At 45.6% G+C, this 26,440-nt stretch overlaps 1 protein-coding gene across 1 annotated transcript; it reads left to right on the forward strand.

Annotated features, from left to right (window-relative positions):
* On the forward strand, window positions 1-21,995 carry LOC311318628 (LHFPL tetraspan subfamily member 6 protein). The gene is made up of 4 exons (XM_084450006.1): window positions 1-172; window positions 788-1,195; window positions 21,042-21,140; window positions 21,308-21,995. The coding sequence occupies exons 2-4, from the start codon at window positions 808-810 to the stop codon at window positions 21,424-21,426; spliced, it is 606 nt and encodes a 201-aa protein (XP_084306132.1). The 5' UTR covers window positions 1-172; window positions 788-807; the 3' UTR covers window positions 21,427-21,995.
* Window positions 21,996-26,440: the final 4,445 nt, after the last annotated feature.

Raw genomic sequence — 26,440 nt, forward strand, 5'->3', positions numbered from 1 at the left:
AGACGGAACACGAACACGTTGACGAATTGAATTTGTCATGTAGCCTATTGGATCGCTTATATCGACGTCGTGTCTCTCTGTGGAAGGAATACTCTGTTCTCTCTGAACAACTTTGAACTTTGAAATCGAGTTATCACCTGCGCGTTTGTGTCACGTTGAGGAACGGAAGCATGTAAGAATGCCATAACTTTGCCTTACAGAAACTATAAGACTGTAGCCTACGAGCAAAAACGCACGGCAAAAATACTGCCTAGACCACATTTTAAATGAGCGCGATTGTTTGTATTTTTGACAACTTCTATGGAAACAAACGTAATTGGCCCGTCAGGACATTAAATGCAGTATAATCTATAGTGTTGCATTTATACTGTATGGGTACTGAATATATATAGCCTACATGTAAGCCTATCAATCAAATGTTTAAACCTTTATTGTACAGGAAAGAACTACCTTCTTTTTTAAAAACACTTAAGTCACTTAATTTTTACCACTAACATGCCTTCCCACCCGTTTTGAATTTCAAAGATGTTTTTGCTATGTTTATCCTCTCCTTTTCTCCTTGGGGAACTATACTGTCATGTGTCCTCTCCTCTGACAGGCCAGTTGTCATCCCTGTCTGCACCTCATAAATGTAACTCTCCCTCTGCCTCACCAGGGGTCAGCGCACAGTCCAGAGGAGGGCGGTGCAGTGGTAACACACTGGACAGTCACACCGACTGCTGATGTGGAAATAAGAAGCCTGTGGAATTTGAAAAAGAGAAAATAGTTTTTTTTTGGTTGTTTTAAGATCCTTGAGGCCGGTCAGACATGGCGTCCAGTCTGACGTGTGTGGGTGTCGTCTGGGCTCTGCTCTCCCTCCTGTGCGCCGCGGCCTCCTGCGTGGGCTTCTTCATGCCCTACTGGCTGCTGGGCTCACAGATGGGAAAGCCCGTGTCCTTCGGGACCTTCCGGCGCTGCTCGTACCCGGTGCGGGACGAGGCCCGGGGCGGCGCCACGGTCATGCTGGAGCAGTGCGGACGCTACGCCTCCTTCCAGGGCATCCCCAGCCTGGAGTGGAGGATCTGCACGGTGGTGACGGGCGTGGGCTGCGGCCTGCTGCTCCTGGTGGGCCTCACCGCCCTCATGGGCTGCTGCATCTCCGACCTCATCTCCAGGACCATCGGCCGTGTGGCCGGGGGCCTCCAGTTCGTAGGGGGTAAGTCCTGTCTTAGATGTAAGGAGGGGTGGTGGGGAGTGGGAGGTGTACATGTGTAAACATGACGTGTTATTCGTTAGCGTACTGCTGTGTCCTCTAGAGAGTCTGGGGACGCTCCGGTCGGTCAGGGTGGAGGAAGGAGTGAAGGCATCAGTAAATCAGATGACACCGCCAGCCGCTATCATCCCCCTCTTCCCTCCCTGTATAATGACTTTGACCGCTGCTCTCTCTGTCTCTCTCTGTCTCTCTCTGTCTCTCTCTCTCTCTCTCTCTGCGGTGAGACTGGGGTTGATTAAGTGTGACCTGCTGCTCAGGCTTGCATAGCCGGGGCCTCTGCTGTCTGTCTCTGACTCTCTGGAGACCTCTAGCCATTTCATGCATGAGAAATATCTCCTGACTTTTGCTCTCGGTGACAGCACCGCGTCAGCTGATTATTTATTCATGGCAGGGACTGTTTCTTCGACAGATGCCCATTTCTTTGCTCCGGCGACGCCTTCATTGGTTCAGAAATTGTTCGATCAAAAATTGTCATATCGCCGGAAATGGAGACGGATGTAAAAAAGGAGGGATGCATTTCTTTTTGAAGGGAAAGAGAATGGGGGAGAGTGTGCCTGAACTACTGAATCATCATGTCCTGTTTTTCAGTGCTCAGGATTGTTCTCAGGGCACGGCCCCGCTCATCTCTGACCCTGACACCTTAGCTTCTCCCACTAGATTTGGTTTCATTCTGTCAAACCAGCACCACGTCTGGACAGGTTCGGCGTGCTTTACCGACCGCCTCTGAAAGATGCATGTGTAATATTGTTTTCATGAGGGTGTATGGGGGTTATCTGGTGAAAAAAGAAGGTTAACATTAGCTGGGAAATGGTCCCATTCGCTTGAGGCTATATCACCGATATGATTTTGTAGATGTGGCTTCTTAATGATGTTTTCTCCTGGCCCACAAACTCAAATTAGGTTCTCTCTCAAAGCCCGACAGTTTACCGTTTCTCTTCTTTCACCATGCTCTGGCAGTGATGAAGAAATCTAATACTCTCTCAGCTTCTCCTCATCCCTTCCTTTCCCATATAGGGCCCCATTCCATCTTTCTCCCCCTCTCTCTCTCTCTCTCTCTCTCTCTCTCTCTCTCTCTCTCTCTCTCTCTGTATGACCCTGTATTTCATCAAGAAGGAGTGGGGGATGGAAAGACTGAGAGAGGGGCAGCTGGAGGTTGAGAACAGAGGGGGAGGGAATCAAGTTGAGGAGGGAGAAATGGAGGTCTAGTTTGTTAGTGACTAGTAGACAGGGTCTATGAAGTTTGGTTAGAGGGTAAATATGTACCCCTCTCAACAGGACATCAACACAACTGAGACTTTTATCCAAAAAACTTCCCTCCAGTTTGTAGCACGTTTCTGTCCAAAGTTTGTACTTGCAGACTTAGTGTAGTCTGTGGTGTAGTCTCTAACTCAACTGAGACTGAAGACATGTGTCCAGATTTCTTCCCTATAAGTGGGTGGAAATAATTAAGAGGGATGGAAAAAAACCTGCATTGCAGAACTAATCCAACATCTTTAGGGTGGTCTTTCCTAATGGGGGCAGTGAATGTTTTGTTTTGATTCCCCACTCCAGTTTTTTTGGAGCACTCATTTCCAATAAGGTGGGTCTTTCACCCTTCCTGTTCTAGCGTAGATTTTCGATGGAGATGTCTCCAGACTTTTAGAGTCGGAGATCTTGAAAATCTCTGCATCGTGAGACGATTTCTCAAATAACAATTCTGGACAAAAAAAAGAAGCCACAAAACAGGGTGACTTGCATTTTCCAAAGTTGACTTGCTCTGCAATGTTGAAGCGCAAAGAAGTCACCTGATGCAGCTTTTCATGCTGGGCTCTATGTAGCGCCTGATCTAACGACGCTCCACACTCCACCCTGTAGCGCGCGCCAGACAGCACCTAGCACCACCTGTCAGAGGTGATCTCCTCCCACAGCACAATGTCGGTTATCCAATCCAAAGTGTGACCCTCCCTCCCCAGTTCACACTTTGAATGTGTGTAATTATCAGAGGGCAACACACACACACCACACACACACACACACCACACAAACACACCACACACACACACGCCTCACGTCAACAACCTCTCTCTGTCTCTGTCTCTGGCGGGCACCATCTTGCACTCGACATAATCATTAGCCCTGATTCGGCTGCTAAAGTGTAGTACAGCTGGTGGTACGACTACAAAGGCTGGTGTGGCCGCTCCCACCAGCCGATCCAGTTGGGAATTGCTCCCTTTGCTTTCCTCTGTCATCTTCCTGTTTTAAGATATGCTGGGGGCAACGAGAGGCCGCTGCTCTCGGCAGTAGTCAAAACAAAGATTTTAAAAGCAAACGGGTCATTTTCAGTTTCACATCATGTAATACCAACAAACAAAGGTTTCTTTCCCAAGAACGAAACGTGTGGGCGAGGGTTTTGGGCGAGGGCTGGCCTGACGACTCCAAGCAGACTGAGCAACAGCCACTGAAGGGATAAAGAACTTTTAACTCATCCTTGAGTGCCCTGAGCCCGCCGACGTGCCTCTGTGTGCTTAAAATAGGCGTGGGGGGGGGGGGGGGGGGGGGGAAAGGGGGGGAAGAGAATGACAGGATGACATTGATTTAAGGCTTTTAGGCTCTGGATGAACTCTCCCACCGAACACTGGTGCCAACATGGACTCCCACTGCTCTCCTGTGCCAGGAATGACCCCGGCCTAAGGGGAGATTTACTCATGGTGTTAATCATGGGAGAATGAATGAATGATCACACTGTAGCGGGGCCAAGGTAAAGAGAGCCTGTGTGTGTGTGTGTGTGTGTGTGTACAGTATGTGTGAGTGATAATGTAAGTGTGTGATCAGTTTTGCACCTCTGGTTCAGGGCAAGCTGTGTGAGGGGGCGCCTGGCCGGGGCCTCGCGTCTCTTTTAGCCGACCCGCCGTGACCCACTCGTGCTGGGAGAGAGAGGGATAGCGATGGAGACGAGGGGTCAGGGAGAGAAAAGGAGGCGGACGGGGAGAGATAGAGAGACAGCTGTAGAGCAGGAGGAGACTTGGAGGCTCCAAATGTAACATGCTCTAGTCTGCGCCGCATGGAGGTCTATGTATCTTTCTTTGCAGGTCATATCTGGTCAGAACCACCATATCTGACTCATCATATCACTGTGTGCGCCTGTGGGGGTGCCTGGGGCTGAGGGGAAGCTGCTGAATGTGGTTTGGCGGATAAAATGTGTCAGAGTCAGCGTGTAATGGATGCGTGTGCGCTGTGGTGCCTGCTCCATGCATGTGGGTCTGCGAGAGCGTGTCAGGGGCCTCTGTGTCTGGCTTAGGAATGCTGGGAATGCTTTGGAATTCACTTTGAATGTCAGCGAGGACAGACCCCCCCCCCCCCCCCAACAGCTCGCACCACACCCACCGTCTGCTCCCCCTTCCAGCCCAGAATATGAAGCCAGGCCACTTTCCATGGTAAAAAGAACCCGAGTGTCTACACCCTAGTAGTGCACGCTCCACTGCATAGGGTGAGCTTGTTTCGGTATGTTGGCTCAGCCCTGCTCTCTATTCATTATCTGATTTTGAGATCTTGTCAGATGCGTGTGTGTGTGTGTGTGCGTGTGCGTGTGCGTGTGCGTGTGCGTGTGTGTGTGTGTGTGTGTGTGTGTGTGTGTGTGTGTGTGTGTGTGGAAAACGCATATACAGAAAGAAACAAAGCCATCCGGAAAGACTTATTTTTGCAGTCGGGCAGCAATAGGAATGGATCTGCAGATAAGATCTTTCATTTAGCAGGGCTATTCACTAGGAGCATTTCCTAGACTTTGGGTTTCTGTGTAATCTCCAGACAGCATCTCTCATTGGCTAATACTCTCATTCCAGAGCTGCATTAATGGTGAGACTGCCAAAGTATAAAAATAACCAGGCCAGGTCCAGCCTGGCTTATGTGTGAGGCTGGCTTGTTTCTGTTCAGGACTGGTAGGACGAAAGCTAGTCATGCCACTGAAATAGCTGTGAATTGATATGACATGATCCAGCACAATAAGAGCGGGATAGCTCTTTTGTTAGCTCATGAGCTCACAACAACTAGCAGCAGCTTCTATAACATTAATGGTAGCGGTCAGTGGCTAAAGCAGTTACACTGATGATAACATAAAGTCATCCCCACCGGGAACCCCGGTCTCCTGGGTGGGAGTCCAATGCTCTCACCACTACTCTACTTGTGCAGTGGAGATCGGCGGGTTGGTTTTGGTGCCCTTCTTGATTTTAGTGTGCTGGGACTACTGCCTCTTGTGGTGCCAACAGAGAAATGCAGGCCAACATTGTCCGCAGTAACGGAGGGAGTGATAACCGCACGAACGCTATACTAGGTGCGCTGGTTTGCAGCCACGCACAAAAAAGCATCAATACATTAAGCTCATTCCTCCATCACCACCTAAAGCTATGCCAGTCAACAGTCAGTCCCATCACCGAAAATAAACCACATGTAGGAGTAGGGCGACTGGTGCATCACATCCCATACAAAAATATGTAAGCCGGGCTTACAGGAGCAATCGCCACTGGTAGGGGTACCAACACTTGGGACAATTTAATTGTTCCTAAATACCAAAATGTAAACAACTATAATTCCACACCAAAACGAAGTCCATCACAAGAGTACGACAACTCGTGCTCAAACACCACAACGCCTTTTATCAAACTGAAAATAGCCCTGCCAGTGCTAACCATCTTTGGGCTACTGTATCACATCACATTCATAAGCCATCGTTCTGACACCATAATAAGGGGAAGCTTTTGTCAATGACATGCAACAAAAGGTCCTTATCTCTCACATAGCAGCAAATTCACACACATTGCCAACATTATCAATCTGAAATGCATAAAGCTGCAAAGCAGGACTCGCCATTTCATTAGGTTTTGCTAGCCGTTTGCCAGTCATATTGGCCAAAGTTAGCTACTTGAACGTGCCTCAAATCCCTTGTCTGGCTGTGTTAGCCCTTCCAGCTTAGGTTGTCTTATTCTGCAACTGTATCATAGGGGAAACACTGCTGCTAGCCTGTGTAATATCACTTTACTGTAGCCTACCTAAACTTGTTTCAATCACAAGAACGCAACAGGTTTACGTTTTGTAGTTAGTGTGTAATGTTAGTTGTTGCCTACTTTGATTTGTGTCCTCCTACCTACTATCTTCCTCTCTCTTTCTTCTCTGTCTGCTTCTTTCAACACCATCACGCCAGGTACGGTTTGTGCGCTCATGTAGGCGCATAAAAAGAAAAACCAGAAATAGTCCAAAATAAACCAAATCCTCCCGGCCCGACAGTGGGAAAACAGATGGTAACAGTCCTCATGAGTCCGGGACAGAACGGAGCCTAACGAAACTGGCTAGTAACCGTTTCGGCCCAACAGTGGAGTGGCCCAACAGCTATAGTGTTTGATGTTCTGGGACTTTGATGTTCTTCGTCTTGTGGTGGCACAATCAGTTTGACACAGTTAATTAATCTGCAAAACAGACTTTACATTTCTTTAAAGATAAAAAAACAACGTTTTGTTCCCATGGGATCTCTCCCGTCTCTTACCTGATAAATACATGCAAAGTATAGCCTAATAGACCCTTTTCTGTGCAACGTCATCATCCTGTTTTGACATTGCGCACATTCGACATTGTGGTAGCAACATAGAACTGCAGGTCAACAATTCCGGGGACCCAGGGAGGAAGGGAATAGATATAGCAAATAGACATTTGCTCTCTATGGTGCAGGCTTTGCCTTGCACAAAAATAAATAAAACAGCTACACCGAACCAGTGGTATGATGATCTGATTACTTAAACTGTGTGAAATAATCTAATTTAAAAAGGGCCCAATGAGTTCACCCATCTGTTTTAATCAGACCTAAAAATTTCAGAATTTGCAGAGAAATCGAAGATTTCAGTCTGGTTACCTGGCTGTGAAGGACAGCAATGAAATGTTATAGGAGCAATGAAAAGCAGCTGCGAATGATCTTTTTCTGGTCCGTTTCCTAACAAGGGGGAGAGAACGGCCACAGCCGCGGTGTTGTGGTATCAGATGTGAGAACTGGCAGTACCCGTTTAGCCATCCGTAATGCCCCGGGCGTGATGCGCAGAGGGAGAGCGCCTATGTGGCGTTGTTACTTCTATCTTAGCTTGAGCTGCGAGCGATAAGACGCAAGTTTGGCTAACAGCACTGGGTGTTTGAGAACGAGCAAAGAAAAACTACTTTATGCGGAATTGCAAAGACTGCAAAGAAGAGCTTTAGAGGAATCCCGAGACTTTGCGCCCAGGATGTGGATGGAGAGGGATGTTTTTATGCTGGTGCTGATGTCTGTTGGTGAACCATATGTCCTGCCAGGTTGTCCTGGTGCCAGGTGGTTTTATCCTCCCACCACCGTTGCACCTACACCTACGCCCTGACCACGCAGTCAGAACTGCTCCCACCAAACCAGCTGTCTCTCCGGGATAGAGAACTCATTAAAGTAGCAGACGACCGTGTGCACAGGTTGAAGCGAGACAGATAGATGAGCCCTCTGGCATGGTTTTTAAATGAGGGAGATGGAATACATATGAGCAGGCTGGTCACGAGGCAATTTACAGATGTTAATTATGCGAACACCGTCGCGCATATCGGGCTGCCTGCTGAGAGCGTGTGATTTACTCCACTTTTAAATTGTATTTGAACAACTGTTCCATATACAGCATTTTAATCGTGCAATTAAAATTGCATTAATGTGATTACAATAATACCCGATTAAAGTCCTCAAAAGTCATCTAGAGAAAAAAAAAGGGGATCAACTGAATTCAAGGCCATAATGAAATCATCATGACGGGCAAATTATTCATTAATTTATTCATTCATGTCCTAAAGAGTGTGGCTAGTGGATGCGTAATGCCACCCACTGTCAACTGAAATAAAGTATCTCTGTGGAGAGGAGCTGAAAGGTCCTGGTTTTGGCAGAACCCAGTTAGAACCCTGACCCCTGACCTTCGGGTCCTGAAATCACACACTCCTTTTACTGAAGCCTTGCGGGATACACTAGGCTATATCATATCTACAGTATATAATATCTATAGTATATCATATCTACAGTATATCATATCAGCTTGGCATATTCCTGTAATCACCTAGAAGTATTTCCAAAAATCCTGGTTTGGGCAACAGAGTTCTGTTCTAGGCTTTTGTCCATAGCCGTTGGGTTTGTGAGATGTACGGTACAGTGTATGTACAAACACTGATATGGAAAAAGAGATTTACTAATTCTGTTGTCACGTCAGCCGTTGAGTTGTGGCAACGCTGTCTGACGCCGTGAGCATGTACAGCCATTCTCCAAGGCGCGGCACGAGGCAGCTGCTCATCATAATCTAGCATTGCTATTCTTGTGAGGCCTTCATTTGTCAACCATTTGCATCTCTGAAATGAATTCTTGAGCATGCTTGAACACATGTGCACTGTCACATTTGGCTACACATTCAAACACATACTGTACACACGCGTTCTCTCTCTCTTTCTCTCTCTCTCTCTCTCTCTCTCTCTCTTCATTCTCTCTAGTGGAGGCCAGTGGAGTGTTCTAGAGGGCTCCTCTACCCTCTGGGCCTTATTGGGGCCTGGTGACAGCAGTGTTACTCATCATCCAACACAGGACGATAAGTCAGGCCTGTCAGTGACAGTCCTGACAGAAGGCCATGGCGGCTGGATCCCACTAGCTGCTCTCACTGCATGTGAGGTGCTTAGCTGTAGGCTACACATAACCGGTCTACACACTAGCCATGACAGCCTGGTGTCGTGAGACTGGAAAGGTAAAACTAGCAGTGCCACTGGGCGAGGACACAAGACACAGTCCCTGGTTATTCTCCTGTTTCAACTGCCAGGCATGATATTGGCCTCATCCACTACCGACCGTCCCAGTTAGCAGTGAGCTGCTCTCCTCCCCAGTCGCCTGGACAGGTGCTGCTAGGTGACGAGAGTGTATGTTAGATGTGGCATCTGCTGAAATAGGAAACAGGTGTCCTCTAATGTGCCTAATCACACACACACACACACACACACACAAACTCTCGGTACACACGGCTGCTGTCTTCCTAACACCTGTTATTGTTGACCCTCATTTCCTAGTGCTCCTCTCAGACTGCAGTTAAACTAGCAAACATGCCTGTTTGGGAACCATTGCTTGGACTGCCGTGCTGGCCCAGCTGTTTTTCAGTCTGTTTGACTGCTTGTTTGTTTGTTTGCTTGTTTGTTTGTTTGCGAGTCCAACCCCTGCTGATTATCTGACTCTCCCTGTCAAATTTGCTCCTGTCAAACAGGAGCAAATATCCTGTTTGGACCCCTCAAACAAGAGTGGGCAAACTCTATCTGTAATGAGAGAGCCAGCTGAACTTCGCACCACAGCCTCTTGTTTTTGAAAAGTTGTCTGAAAAAAGGCATTTGTTCAAACACACTGTTATGATTAGTCCTGGAGATCTTAAGAGCTGGCTCTAGTGTGAGGAGGAATCGGTAGAGGATTTAGAAGAAACCGTGTAAACAGGCAGCCAGCGCTGCCCGCTCTACCCCGCTGACATGGCAACGCTGGACACAACAGTCCCGTAGCGCCCGCCATGCCAGCCTTGGCATTCCTGCCCGGGCGAAGGCACTTCACAAATAGGGAAGTGGAAACTGAGACATTGTTGGTTTCCTTTGGTTATATATATAGAGATAATAAAGTCCTGCAGACATCCTGAGGAGATGTTAAAAGTGTAACTATGCAAATCTTTTCGTTGGAGCTATTTTGCTCAACCTGGCATGTGTCTGCAATGCCATTGTGGTCAGAGGAATTTATAGATCTCTATATATGGCTCTGTTGAAACCAGAATCACTATTTATTTACTTAGCGTTATTATTACTATTTGTGTACTGCTGATAGAATGGAAAGACAAGACTGCTTAGAAAATGTCTTATCACAAACAATGATAGTGTCCCCTGTATCTTTATTGGTCTGTGGGACATTATCTAGCAGCAGCTTCATTTATTTGAGGTTCAGAGACAGACAAACAGACACACACACACGCGCGCACACACACCAACACTCTGCTTCTCCTCACCTCTTCCTTTCCCATATAGGGCCCCATTCCACTACTCTCTGCCTCTCTCTCTCTCTCTCCCTCTACCTCTCTCCCTCCCTCTTTTACCCTCTCTCTCTCCTCTCTCTCTCCCTCTCTCTCTCTCTCTCGGTAATAAACTCCTGTGAGACCCAACACATGGTAGGGTGTTTGTTATGTGTTATAGCAGCACACTGTCAGGTCCCTCTGTGTGTAACAACTTAATGACATCCTCAGTGTGTCTGTTGCGGTGTTAAGGGCAGGGTTGTGTGCACCATCGGCAAGTCCCAGCTTGAATAAAAATGCTATCGTTACGTTAACCCTTCATTTTCACAGTAGCTTTCAGAACCATGCCAACATCACGGAGAGAGAAACTGACATAGGAGGTTCATAGCTTTGGATTCAACCTGCAGAGTATGGACTTTAAAAACAATCCTAATGTGAGAATTTATCGGAGCTTGTCGATATGCCGTGGCAGTCATAGCCTAGTCCCTGTCTAAACCCCCTGGCCCCGGCTCTTAACTGGAGTGGCCTGATAAAATGACAAGTTGAGAGGTAGATAAGACAATCTTCTTTTCTTCACCCAGCTTGACTGATGAGTCAGGCGAGGAAGACAGCAGGAGCACAGGCAGGCCCGCCATATGGTCACAGCGGAGGAGCCGGTGCCTGTCGAGGTATGCGGCCGCACGAGCACAGGAAACAGACTCACGCCTCAACACCCAACATGACACGCACAGCTACACTCGCCTCCGGGCGCAGCGCTGTGTGGAACACGGAACAAACAAAGGAGGGGGAGAGAGGGCTTTTGAGTCCTTGGATTCAGTCCATGCACAGATTCAGTCCTCACACAGATTCAGTCCTCACTCAGATTCAGTCCTCACACAGATTCAGTCCTCACACAGATTCAGTCCTCACACAGATTCAGTCCTCACTCAGATTCAGTCCTCACACAGATTCAGTCCTCACACAGATTCAGTCCTCACACAGATTCAGTCCTCACTCAGATTCAGTCCTCACTCAGATTCAGTCCGCACACAAACTCAGTCCACACACAGTCCTCCATTTTCCGTATTTTAATTCCCTCTGACACACGCACCCTGTCCAACTGAGATGTTTCTGTGAAAAATGACAAAGGATCTCACTGTGTTCTTGCTCTGAGGGGAAGTGTGAGAGAGGAGATAGGTTGTCTGACAGTGGGAGAGTATGACTCCAGCATGAGCTGATAATGAGGCGCTTCCAGATAAAGAGCGTCTGTATCTGAGAGGGGAGAAGGACTGTTCAGTGGTGGCGTGTGGAGGAGAATGTGCTGTGACTGTGTGTGTGTATGTGTGTGTGCGTGTGTATGGCACACTTGGACCGTGACTGGGAATAAAGACAGGACTAGCTTAGATACGTGTGAGAGAGGGAGTAGAAGAATTGGGTCAACTCTAGTTGGACTCCTGGGCAGCATCTCCACAGTGCACAGCATGCCACTGCCCCATATTCCACAAATATGCAACAGGATGGCAGAATAAGGCCAAATACAGTCCAGTGTGTGATCCCATGATGGCAGGACAAACACAGGGACAATCTCTAGGATGACCATGGCCCTATCTGGTGAGATGGAGGGCAAACTTTGTTGTGAGTACTGCATATCTTCCACTGAAGTAGAGCGTTTCTTTTCATGCCAGCGCAGATTCATATACACCGTACTATATATACATAATGCATACATATCCGCCACTGAATGCTCCCCTTGTGTGTTCATCTAGTTTGAGGTTGAAGACAGAGAGAGGAAAGTGTTGTTCAGGCGGTCAGGAAGTGTCACCTCAGGTCCAGTCAGACAGCCATATAATCAGGGAACCCCTGGCAAGGACGCTTCATTCATCTGTCTCTGGATGTACAGTATCTCTCTGCTTTGTCTCTGGATGTACAGTATCTCTCTGCTTTGTCTCTGGATGTACAGTATCTCTGCTTTGTTTCTGGATGTACAGTATCTCTGCTTTCTTCTCATGCCCTTGGCGTGCCTTTGAAGTGTCGGGAGATTGCCAAGTCTGCTCAGATGACAGTGGGGGTCTGGCCTGTTTGCTTCCGTGTTTGTTTGTTTGTTTGTTTGGGGGGTGATGACAGCTCCTCCTGGAGTAGAGCAGGAGGGGGATAGAGGACAGAGCCTCAGTTCTGCTAATAAGAACCCAGTTCCAGAGAGAGGGTTTTGAGCCAGACCGAGGTGTCATTTGGACGGAGCATGTCCAGGCCCCCTCTGTTACCCATGTTCTAGACTGTCATTTGGTTTATATTCCTAGGTGTTAATTGATCACCCCATTGGCCATAGGTTCTTTTAATCTGCAACTCTATGCACTTCTCTGGTATAACATACTGTATTGTTATAGGTATAGGCTTAGGTACATGACATTTGTTGTGTCCTTTCGTTTGTGCACACTGTATTGCAAATCGAACCATATGCAAGCTACGGTTAAGGCTAAATCATACCAATTTCCTTTGTAAAGGTTTTATTTTTTATTTATTTTTAATCTCTGACTTATTGTACATTTTGCTTCATCTCACTTTACCTCTCTCCCACATCCGCTGCCTTGGAGATGCACAGCACTTCTGCCGCCCTGCATTCTGTGATGAAAGGACTCTTCATTCTGTTACAATTCTGTTTCATTCAAGATTCATTCGTTGTCATTCTTTAGTACTTACATAAAAAAATGAATTACTTTTCCCTTTTAGTTTGATTTTATGTATAGTACACTAAAGAATGACAAATAAATTAATCTTGTACATCAATACATCTGTGCCTCATCCTGTTATGAGGCACTGATCCCTGGCAGTGGGTGAGATCACTCTGGCCTGAGATAACAGAGGAGGAGGAGAGTCGTAGCACTGGATAGTCACACCGACTGCCGATGTGGAAATAAGAAGCCAAACAGCCTGTGGGATTTGAAAAAGAGAAAAGAGTTTTGTTTTAGGTCCTTGAGGCTGGTGAGACATGGCGTCCAGTCTTACATGTGTGGGTGTTGTCTGGGCTCTGCTCTCCCTCCTGTGCGCCCCACTCTCCTGCATGGGGTTCTTCATGACTTACTGGCTGCTGGGCTCACAGATGGGCAAGCCTGGGTCCTTTGGTACTGGTGCTGCATGTACCTGGTTATAACTTTTGTCTCGAACAACTACTGCTATGTATTTATCTATAGCTAGATTGCTATTCTTGCACTTTGCCTTCAGCACTGGATTATGCACTTTTGAAAGGAGATGCACTAGTTCTGGCAAGTAGTAGTACATTGGCTTTTCCTACGTTAAATGCAATTATTGTTAGTTGCTTTGGATAAAAGCGTCTGCTAAATGACTAATGTAATGTAATATTTTAAATAATATGTAACAGCACATGTTTAGGACTGTGCTTTTCCACTTCTTTTGTATTTGTAATCCTTAAGATGGCTGCCTGAGTAAAGCTCTTCTCTGTGCCTTGTGTCTCGTGGTAGCATCTGTTTTAGTTGAGGTGTCCAATTTGTGGGGCTCTCTGTGTGCAGAGAAGGACCTCTCCCTGATCAATATGCCTTTAGGCGTGGTGCTCTTGGCTGCACTATCTGGAATGCTGCTGACGTCAAGTATGATGTCCAGATGTTTTAGATGTGGCTTTCTGAGAGTGGTGAATTAAGCATTCTGCTCCTCCACCCTGGACCAGAGAGAACCAAGCTGTAATTCTATTTCCTGTCTGGTAACTCTACCTGCTCTGGAGATGAGCAGCAGATCGAACAGAGACGGACATCTGGGGGTAATGGAGCCCTGGGGTCCCTCTGTTGGCGGGGTCTGCTGTCTCAGAGGGACAAACTGAGGCTCCAGTCTCCAGAATCATTTCCATTCTCAGATTCTGCAAGCTTCGGTTTCTTCAGACTTCTTTTGCTTTCACTGTTAAGAGAGATCTCATAATTACAAAAAATAATACATTCTTTATGGTCTTATGGTCATGAGGGTTACCGTTGAGTATTACCTTTATGTAAAGCCCTGACTTGGTTTAAAACGGCAATGATGCAATTAATCTCTCTCACTATTATATCAATATCAGTACTCAGTACCAATAGTGAGACTCTGGATTTGAACTCCTAAAATATATAATTTCTAGGCCATTACTTAAACAATTTCTTCATAAGTACAGTATGTGCCCTAGCCCTTTGAAGAATGACTTCACACTTCTCTCTGTCCTTTGGTGGTCAAGGTGCCCTCTTTAATGTACATTCTAAAAAATGTTTGACAACCTTAGAGGTGTCTCCCTTAATAGGCTTTGTCTTAATGGAACCATCTGTAATGGTGTGCCTGTTTTAGGATGTCACCGGCATTTGTTAATAAAAGGGGAAACGGAGCCAAATCTGGGAAGTTAGGTAAGACTAGCCCGAAGGGGCCTGTTTGGGACAGCCTCTCATGACGTCCGGAAACAACAGAGCTCAACTGCTGAAACTTCATCCTCACTGCAGCCAGGGGAGGAATGTCATACGAGAAGAGGAGTGTTGTCTGTCCGCAGGAACCTACAGTATACTGTACACATAACCTGATTTTATAGAAACCTGAGGTTGCGCAGCAAGCTTTCAAAGTCATAGAGACCTGGTCTTGACTGCTAACCTGGTGTGTCTGAAGCTGCAGGAGGACAATACTGTGTATTGTCTATGACGATAAAGGCTTTGTTTAGTGTATTCAAGGGGACAGATAAGAAGATGTGTTTGTGCCCATTCAAGAGATTGGGCACTCACAGGGTATGGGACAGTGTATAACAACCCCCCCTCAAGTCAACAAATGCATAGAAATTGCCAGTCAACAACGATAAGCCCCTCTTGACCTTTTGAGCTGACCCCTCTCTGTTAGGGAGCAGGTGTGTGGGCATGAGCCCCGGTCTATCTAATCTAAAGGCAGTGTGCTCTGGAAAGGTAGACAGAACAATGTCAGCTAGCTCCTGTTATGAGGCACAGATCCCTGGCAGTGGGTGAGGTCTCCTTGCCCCAAGATAATCAGTGAGTAGGAAGTGAACTGTTGGGATTGTTCCAGGTTGGAGTCGGGTGATAGGCCGTAGCTCTCCATTTTATTGTACCCTCTGGCAAATTGCGGTCACGCCATGCTCCGTTGGGTAGATCAGTCACTGTAGAGTCATTCACCGCAGTTTCCTCTGGAGTTCACTGTGTCACAAGATCTTTGTCTACTTTTGATATCATTGTGGGGGGTTTGACAATCGACTCAATTTTTCGGAAGTGTTCCTAATCATGACAGTCTACAATTACAATATCATGGGAGTTCCCAAGCAATTGATTTGAACTCGAGTAGGCACTAAGAATGTCACTCTATATCTCATATCTCCAAGGCCTTCCCGTAGCTAAGTTTAGCACTTGGGTGCTTCATTTATGTCAAACATCAGTGCAGCTACAGTATGACTGCATGATACCAGGTCTATATTTCAGCCGATTCATAAGCACATGTGAGAGATGGCTGTCAGTTATAGGACAGAGGAGTGGCTACAGTACCACAGTTCCTCAGTGTACATGGAAAGGTAATCGACAAAAAGCAAAATTGACACCGCATTTCAGAAGCAGACTTCTATAGAAACATTAATTACTGCAATTTATCGTGAGGCATAAATGTAACCCTAACTGCAGCTGGTTTCCCTCTGAAGAGTTCTCAAAATTAGATAAATAGATGTGAATAGATGTGCCTTTGTGCACGGTGCATAACATGGAGACAACATTGGACATGGTGCACGGTACAGGACAGTGCAAAGACAGTAGTACAAAATACTAGTGCAAAATATGACAAGAACAATATACAAAATGTATTGCGGTCAGTGTATATACAGTGAGTGAGTATAATGTGAGTGTGTGTGTGTGTATATGGCGTGTGCGGTGTGATATGTGAGCGTGGTGCGTCCTATACAGTACATTCAGTGCTCATGTGCAAGTGTGTCTCAACGGTGGCGGGGTCCGTGGTGGAGGGGGGAGGGGGGAGAGTGAGAGTGGGACACAAGCCTTGTTGTTGAGGCGGATGGCCGTGTGGAAGAAGCTGCCTCTGTGGCGTGCGGTCGTGATCCTGATGGGTCGCAGCCTCCTGCCTGAGGGGAGAGGCACGAAGAGATTAAAGCCGGGGTGGGAGGGGATCGGCCGCAATCTTCCAGGCCCGCTTCAGGGTCCTAGAGTTCTGCAGGACCAGGAGGGAGGGCAGGTTGCAGCCGATCACCTTCTCGGCAGATCAGATGACACGCTGCAGTCTGGCCCTGTCTTTGGCTGTAGCGGTGGAGTACCAGATGGTGATGGAGGAGGTGAGGATGGACTCAGTGAGGGAGGTGTAGAAGAGTACCATCATTTTCTTTGGTAGTCTGAAATTCTTCAGCTGCCTCAGGAAGTACATCCTCTGCTGTACCTTTTTCGCGAGGGAGCTGGTGTTTAGTTTCCATTTGAGGTCCCAAGAGACGACTGTGCCCAGAAAGCAGAAGTGTCCATAGTGGTGACCGGGGAGCCATTCAGACAGCTGTGTGTGTGTGTGTGGGGGGGGGGGGGGGCTTGGTTGTTGGGGCTGATATACGCAGTATATTATGTAATTTAGATTCTAAGTTACACACTGGGACTTAGAATTTCTCCTTTGAAGACATCTCTTTAAAGACATTTCATCACTTCGTTGAAGAAATGTATCCTTTGAGTTATTTCCCACCAAATGTGGTGTTATATTTGTATCTTTTTTTCCTCATCTGCACTTCTAAGTCATTCCCTTCATTTGATCCTCTGCTGTCTTTTTTTTCCAGACAGAAATAAGTATTTTGTACTTTTCCAGCCCATAGCATGGCCTAACCTTCTTCTCGACCCCCTGTTGTGGAGGGCCGTGGGAAACGATAAGACTCAGTGGGGAAACTTCCGGGAAACTCCACCAGACCACTAATGAGCATATTTGAAAAATGCATCGTCTGCGTATAGCTTAGCGATCAAAGTTGGCTCAGTGAAAGATGCATGTCAGACATTGAGAATGGAAATGTCTGAGTCACAGTAAGTTAGCTCATCCACAATACAACGACTCTACATTACAGTACCACATTACAGTGTGTTAGCTTATGTACAGTACAACTACTGTACATTATTCTGCAGTACTACACTACAGTACAGTACAGTGAGCAGTACAGTTAGCTCATCTACAGTATTTAAATCTGTATTCTGCCAAGTCTCCTATTGATCTCTCTTCATTGTCCCTTTGACATCCCAAAGTTACCAAATGCATGGATGTGATTATTTTATCTACACTCACCGGCCACTTTATTAAGTACACCTCTAGTACCAGGTAGGACCCTTTATTAGGTACAGCTCTAGTACCAGGTAGGACCCTTTATTACGGGCTGCTCACACGCTTCCATTTGATGCGTCAACATTGACGGATGCCATTCACTTTCAATGGCTGCAGCCAAATGGCATTCTGGTTCCGTTGTTGTCCCGGTGCGTTGCGTTGCCTGCGTTACTAGCGTCGAAGGTTGAGCAATGTTCAACTTTCAGATGCGTTGCTGGAGCTGCCGACCAATCAGATGTCTTGACGGAGAAAGACGTCATCGCAAGGTGGAATTTGGTTGTTGTTGCGTGCAGCAGACACACCTTTCGCCATACGTTGACGGACACGCATCAAACGGAAGCGTGTGAACACACCGTTAGTTGCACCTCTAGTACTGGATAGAACCCTTTATTAGGTACACCTCTAGTACCAGGTAGGTACATAATAAAGGGTCCTAACCGGTACTAGATAGGTGTACCTAATAAAGGGTCCTACCTGGTACTAGAGGTGTACCTAATAAAGGGGCAAGTGAGTGTATGAGGGTGCTGATGAAAAAAATTAATCAAGATGTGATTAAGTTGCTTAGAGCAAGGATGGGGTCGCTGCCAAAAGAGAACAGTGCTTCTCAGCAGATGTGGAGATGACCTGTGTGTCCTGAGGTTAGCATTCGCTGGCCTCCCGAAGCCACGGCCTGTCTGTGTCTAGCATGTGGTGCATCGGGCTATGAAAGGCCTCCGGACAACAAGGCCGTCTTTCCAGCTGACTCTGGTTGTGTTTTGGGATCTTGAATTTTTTGGGGAACACTTTAGGTTCTGTTGACAGCGTGCCACCTGTTCTGAGAGTCATGGAGCTGCCGGTTAAAACTCTCCCTTGGAAACGGCGAGCGTTGCTACAGCACGAGCACCTGCTCGAATGTGTTGTGGTGACATTCCCCGAGACATCTCAGAGGACTGTGTACTGTGTCTGCTCGCCAAGATAAAGATTAACCTCAAAGGAATGAAGCCTGTTGTGAAAGATGTGAGTAAGCGTTGAGAGGAGAGTCAGCTTTTCCTGGTCCTAACGCACAAGTCTCTGATGGCAGGCGAAGGATATGAGCAGCGAGATGAAGGTCTGAAATGGGATTAAGGTTTGAAGTCAGGATGTGCTCCGTGCATGAGATCAACAGCATGAGAGGTCCCAGGGAACAGGGATGAAAGCCTGACAGGACACCCACTGAGCCCTGAGCAGCAAGCTCTTAGCTCAGGTTGACGTGGAGGGCTGTAGCTTTACTGCATTTTCATAAACTGATTAGCAGGAAGCTGTTTATAACAATATTTACCAAACCACTCAGGACCTTTTATTAATCACCCCCTTCACTCTCTCTTTCTCTGTCTCTCTTTCTCTGTCTCTTTCTCTCTTCTGTCTATAGTAATATCTACAGTAAGTTAAACTTTTCATGTAGCCATTCTTTGTTAATTTTCCCTTTCTTTTTCTGACTTTGATCTTGTTTTCTGTGACTCTGCTCAGTCACATCCCGATTCTTACCTGATACTTGTCTGATATCTTTCTCCCCATGATATCTCTGTACTGTACAAAGGATATGTTCATGGAGTCCTTCCGTAGACAGACATTCCTGAGTCGACCCAACATTATCACTATTCAATCGGTGGATATTCCACCGAGGATTAGTTTCAAAAAGGACCAAATTTACAAAATCAGTTTGAATTTCATTGTGTAGAGTTTAAAATGGCATAAGATTTTGGGACTTTCTGTTAAGAGCTGGTTCAGTTACAGTATATTCTAAAACGACTTGACATAGAGAGTTTGGTAGTACGCGTCTCTCCAAGACTCTGAATCTGTTTTTGTCTGTGTTCATCTCTAGACCTGGCTCTGTGTCTCTCTGCCACATGCTCTACATAAATCTGTCCCTCTACACTGTTATCATTTCACCCACATCCTCAAAACACAACACCTCTAAATGAGCACTCTGAGACAGCGGAGGCAGCTGTAGATAGATACCATCAGTCTGTCAGCCTGCCTCTTCATTGTGCATAAAGAACAGATGTCCAACTTTTGCAAGATCCTAAAAGGAAATTATACCTTATTATGACCTCACACTCTTCATGTTAGAGACCTGTCTGACAGTGGTCTGAAGCTGACCAGAATGCATTGCATAGAACAAGATTTTTCAAGTGCTGCGACATTGCCTTGCTATTTCCTATTGACTATTCATGAACTACCGTGTCCCGAGACCTCTTGAGATTTGGTCTTCAAAGACTTGAGTATGCCATGTTTTTGTAATGTATAATTACAGAGCTTGTCTGAGAGCTCTCCTACTCCAGTTCTACATGCAGGAGGCTCCATAGGAATCTATAACCTGGCTTGGAGTGTTTACTCTATGTGACGGAGCTTAGTTAAAACTCACTGCTCAGTACAAACTGACAGCTTTGCGGTGTCACGGCTGGGTTAATCGCTGTGTTAGCAAGATAGTCCTGTGTGTTTGTTTGTGCTTTCTGCAGTTCAAATCTGGCAAGGTAAGGTAAGTGTGTAGTAAGCAACCAAGTGACATCCATTAGAAAAACACCTTGGGGATGAGCAGAGGCTGGTCAGTCCCAGTGTATTCAATAATGGCCCTGTGATGGACCACATTATCCCCTCACAGGGGAAGCTTCACAGCCCTGCCATGTGTGGGTGTCCCAGTTTTGTGTCTGCAGTGAAATGAAAGTCAATTATATGGCTCTTTACTGCCTAGCAATGCCAGCGACTCGCCGGCCAGAATCCCTGATTGCCTTGAACATTCAGAGGGAACACATTAATCTGCTACTCTTGTATACACCCGGCAGCTACACATGGAAACTGAATTATATGGCTTCAACAACATTTCAATATACAGTATGTACATTTGATAGATGCAGTATGCGTTGCTTGAAGTGTACCTTACTTACTATGTAGCTACAGTACATACAATAATATGGTTAAGTGGTACTGGTTATTACACAAGTAACATCATGTAATTACTGCACATACCGGTTCCTTCTGTACTGTATGTAACTGCAGTGTATTGTTAACTTAAGATACGTTTTTACAAAAGACCTCTGAGGGGGGTTTGAACATACGTGCCTCCCACTGTGTTGAACACTGAATACATGGTTGAATACTGAATACATGAGGGTGAATACACACTGTAGCATGTGTTCACATCTGATCTGGTCCAAATTAAGATTGCAAAAGGAGTCTTGAAGGCTGCTGCCATGACCTTGAGGGGCCTGACATGATTTGAATCTTCAAACATCATTAATTTTCCATGAGGCACTTATTGGAAAGTGTCAAGGCCTGCTCTGTCTCTCTCTCTCCATCTGTGGAATTCCACAGTGTGTGTGTGAACTCACAGCTCTATTACCCGAGTTGTGGGCCTTCACCTTTCATCTCTCAATTAACCGTTGATGAGTTTTATGCTAAGAGACTAATTTCAATTAAAATCTCAAAGTAATTAATTTCTCTCTCTCTTTCTCGTCTCTGTGCAGCGTTGCTGATTGGGTCGGGATGTGCGCTGTACCCTCTAGGTTGGGACAGTGAGGAGGTTCGGCAAACTTGCAGCAACAGTTCCAACCAGTTCGAGCTCGGTAAGGTTACTGATCCACTGTGCATTCTGTCACTGAATATTGGCTCTGTCGGATTGAAGTATAATCATATTGTGTGTGTGTGTGTGTGTGTGTGTGTGTGTGTGTGTGTGTGTGTGTGTGTGTGTGTGTGTGTGTGTGTGTGTGTGTGTGTGTGTTTAAATCCATAGGTTCATGCGAGATCGGTTGGGCATTCTACTGCACAGGAGCAGGGGCGGCGGCGGCCATGTTGTTGTGCACCTGGCTGGCCTGCTTCGCTGGGAAGAAACAGAAACAGTACCCCTACTGATAACGGAGGAGGCAAAGCACACAGGACCAGCCCTGAGGCCACGATGACAACCACCAGGCACATGATGATGATCCCCCATCAGCAGCACAGAAAGACTTCTAGTCAGGGAGTCAGGAGACCAGAGAATATCTATTTAGCCAGTATGCCACAGCTATGTATCCTCAATGAGACACCCCTTGTTCCCTGCGCATCAAGGAACATCTGTTGTCCCCGCGGGGAAGAGTCCACACATTTAGTCATCGTGATGGCGATACAGAGTTACACACAGAGGTACATGAATCCTATTCTATATTTCTTCTCCTTCTTCCATGTATTGCTCATTTATTGTGTCCCAGTATTTGCAGATTCTGTGGTAAAGAGAAAGGATCAATTTTGATGTTACTTTATTCTTCTGTATTTCTGTATTTTGTATCCTATATTTAATTCATTTATATCCCCACGTTTGCCTAGTATTGCCTTAAATATTGAAACCTTTGCTGGTAACTTGCAATAATGTTTAGCCTATGTCTCAACATGTCCTTAACTATTACAGTCCGTAGTTATATAAAGGGACTTAAAGTCATGTAATATGTGTCAAATGTGTTTGGTGTAACTACTATTGTGTTTGATTATGTACATTGTATTATAGTAGTATCGTGGAAGACCCTTTTTGTATTAAACAAAATTATACCGTTTTTTGACATTGTGTGTAAATATATTGTAAATAGTGTTACATTCAAGTCTTAATAAATCTTATAACATTGTTTTTCTCTGATGTACTCAGAACATCTGTGTCCTTTTCACCCTGAGCGCATTGTCATAGAGAGCCATTTGATTGTGAAAAATCATCCGTCATCCGTTCCCCCTAAATTCCCTCAATGTTACCAACCACCTACTGTACATTCACGTCTTTCCATCCAATATTCCATCATGGCCCCTCCTCTCCTCCCCCAGAGGACTTAAATATTTCTCTTAACTTCTCTCAGAAACCACAGGTAAGGAACCTGCTCATGTCCTGGGCAGTGGCACTGAATGTGATTGATGAGGCTGTACTGTATGTGATTGAAGATGGACTGTCCACACGGACCGAAAAATAATCATACTGCTAACGTCGATCGATATAATACTTAATAAACCCCAATGGGTAAATTCCCTTGTTGTAGCACATGAACAACATAAAACACAACGCATCATAAAAACAGTAAAAAGATTTCAAGTAACAAGAAAATAATTTGCAGTAGTAAACAATAAACCACAATCTAAAGTCTAAAATGTCAGTTCATTCTTAAATGTCAATCTAAAGTGTCATGTATGTTTGCCATGGCATGGCACCCCGCCGAGGATGTGTTAAAAAGTCTAATGGCGGCTGGTAGGAAAGACCTACGGAGGCATTGAGTGGAGCACCGTGGCAGGATCAGTGTTCAGTCTGCCACTGAAGGTGCTTCTCTGCCTGACCAGACATGATGCTGTACATTACAGTAATTTGCAGATGCTTTTATCCAAAAGTGATTTAGAATATTTTCATTTAATGTATGTAGTCAGTGTAGGCTACTACTACTTGCCAGAATTCACAAGTGTATCTCTTTTCTAAACAAGTGACTAAGAGCATAATCTAGTGCTAAAGCCAAAGTGCAAGAGAAGCAAAATATAAATAGCCTACAATAGGTGCTTAAGAAGAAGGATCCGGTACTGATGCTGTAGTTTGTGTGTGTTTGTGTGTGTGTTTGTGAAAGAGAGAGAGAGAGTGTGTGTGTATTTGTGTGTGTGTGTGTGCGTGTGTCTTTGTGAAGGAGAGGGGGGGGGGGGTTGCACTGGAGATTTAAGTCTTAATGAGGGCATAATTGCCTTTGCTGATTATGTATGCAGAATGGGTAGATTAATGATTAACCAGCACAGATGACCCACATACACAAATTCCACTTAATCACAGTCAGCACATTTTCCCCATGCTTAAGATCTCAAATTAATTAGGTTGCAGATGCAGGTTTAAATGAACCAAAACAAGACTTAAAGGGGAACACCGCTGTCTTAGCAAGTTTAGCTCAAATGTCGCTTTGTCCTCAATGAAACCGATCGGTACACACCAACATTTAACTGATCCATGCAGTAGTAAGCTAGCTCCTTTTTCCTCTGTGCGCGCACCCCCTTTATAACGGAGGTCCATGGGCCTCTGCTAAAAACTATGATAAACATGCATTTTCAAGGCAGGAAGCTCCAGGAAGTGCCTTACCAGTCTCAACAGAATGTTGACTTGTGAAATGAATCACCATCCCCATGTGCTGATGTGTTAGGCATGGCTAGGAGGATGTAAACAATCGTCTAGCTTTACCGTGCATGCGCATGCTTGCGCTCTCTACAACTTGCGGCGGAAGTTTACAGTGCGAAAGGTATGGTGTAGTATGTTCGGCGAAATAGTTCTGGCTCAAATGGAGCTTTTGTTTCAATATTCAGTTTGAGTATGCAATATATTTCACATGACAGCATAATGACACAGGTAAGATCACATCGCCAGAAGTGGATATGCACATCGTGGAAAAACTTCAAAAAACTGGTGCTGGACTAGAGTATATCCAAGTAAAAGAAGATGATGTCCGCACACAGTATAAGGTCTCTGTCCCTGCTTTATTCACCCCCAACTAATGCACACCGTTCAGATCACACCCTGCGCTTCCTGCCTTGAAAATGCATGTTTATCATAGTTTTTAGCAGAGGCCCATAGACCTCCATTATAAACGGGGTGCGCGCACAGAGGAAAGAGGAGCTAGCTTACTACTGCACAGATCTGTTAAATGTTGGTGTGTACCGATCGGTTTCATTGAGAACAAAGCGACATTTGAGATAAACTTGCTGACAGCGGTGTTCCCCCTTTAAGTTAGAAAACTGTCAGTCTATTTAGCATTAATTCTCTGTGGGGCTGCGGGGTTTGACTCTGGCAGTAAATCTGTCTACATAATATATCCACTCTATTTTCTGTAATTTAAGCAATTCAGATTCTTAACAACACTTGTGCTATATTTTTGTATGATATATAATTCTATAACTGATATACAGTTGCATTGAACTTAGAAGTCTTCTTGTTTATCAGTGTGTTTGGGCGCCCTCTGCTGGACGAGGAGATAGGGCGCGACAGTAGGAAGATGTCCTCGTCTTGCTTCTCAGGTTTCAGATCCAGCAGCGTCCTCTTGTGGTTTTAAAGGATTGTTACTGCAAGGGTCTCCGTAATTGGAAGAACAAACTGCCGTGGAAGGATCCAAGGCAAGCGTTGATATCTTTTTCGAGACAAAAACATCTAAACCAACTGTAACTTCTGTGAGAGTTTATCAGTTCCCAATAGTCTATGCAGTGAATACCCTATAACAAAAACCAAATCCACCCCCCAGGGATTGTAAGTTCATCTTATCTTAAGAGCCACCCACTCTGAGGTATCTCCTCTCCAGGGAATCCAGTCAGGAATGTTTTCTCGGGGATTGTATCCAAGTCAGGGAGATATGCTAATGTTGATCAACTTTTCTCTAAATTATCTCTAAAAAAAATATGCATTTAACTCAGGGGTGCCCACACCTTTTCAGCTTGGGAGCTACTTTTAAAATGACCAAGTCCAAATGATCTACCTACATTAAAAATGCTAAACATATTTTTATATATATATATATACTGAGTATATCTTATGTTGGTCTACCTTGCATACCTGCATGAACCCGTATGGCACAATACAACACAACATTTTTGGTCATTAGCCTACCTTACTCTGATGACTTGCACTGAATGGAATCAGCCAGGGTTGCATAGTCCGGGCAGTAGCTGCTGGTAGCCATCCTCAAGCAGGCCTCCAAATGATCATCAGTCATGGTGGAACGGTATTTGGACTTAATAATCTTCATGTGGGAAAAGGGTGACTCACATAAATAAGTGGAGCCAAATAATGCAGTCAAGAAGGTAGCACATTTCCTCATGTTTGGGTACTTTTCCTCTGTGAGTAAGTTCCAGAACTGTCCATGAGCCCTGGCCTTCAACTGAATGTCAGCTTGTAGTGTCAACATCTCGTCCTCCACTCCAGACGGGTTCAGGTGAAACAGCGTTGCGATTTTTGATGCGAGTGAATCAACCTCAACATCTTCCTGAAATGGGTAGCACATAAATGTAGCGACTGGCTCGAGTACAGCAAAGTCTTGAAAGCGTTTGTCAAACTCTGATACAATTGTCCCAATCTGCTCTGCGAAACGCGCACTGTCAAGTTGCGCACAAGCCTTCTTTTGCATCTCCAACTCTGACGCAAGGTTTTGGAAGTTCGCCAAATCATGGCGCTGCAGTTTTGAGGACACATGTTGCAATTTTCGTTTGAAAGCATTAACTGAGCTAATCATATTGACCACGGTTTTGTCTTTTCCTTGCAGCTCTAAATTAAGATCATTCAACATGTTGGTCAGATCGGTTAAAAATGCCAAGTCTAGCAGCCACTGATCGTCATTTAGTTGGTTGTATTCTGCATGTTTAGTGACAAGGAGAAACTCTTTTATCTCCGGACAGAGCTCTCGGAACCTCTGCAGGAATTTCCCCCTACTAAGCCATCTCACATCAGTGTGTCTCACATCAACTAGGTAGGCTAATCAGCTCGCCGGAGAATTGCAACTGGCGCGCATGCGTGGTGAACCGTGTGTTTGAAAAGATGAGATCTCAGACTGGCATACCTGTACGTCAATCAAGTGGCAAATGCCATAGTGAGGATGGATGATAGGCTAACTTTTTTTGGGGGGCGGGGGGTGTTTATTATTTTTTTTCAATGCCATGCGATCTACCCACACTACCTTTGCGATCGACCGGTCGATCGCGATCGACGTATTGGGCACCCCTGATTTAACTTATGACTCATGCTGTTTAATGTTTTTTTCTTCTTCAATTGCTCATAGAGTAGCTCATAGAGAAGTGTACAATTAGTACTATCACATGACCAGCATACTGTCTGTCAATTTCATGGAAAAAGAGAGAGAAGAGCAATTCACCGTCATAATTCTGTACCTTTATTTCTGTACATTTC

Source organism: Borostomias antarcticus (assembly GCF_949987555.1).
Source record: "Borostomias antarcticus genome assembly, chromosome: 15".
Classification (NCBI taxonomy): Eukaryota; Metazoa; Chordata; class Actinopteri; order Stomiiformes; family Stomiidae; genus Borostomias; species Borostomias antarcticus.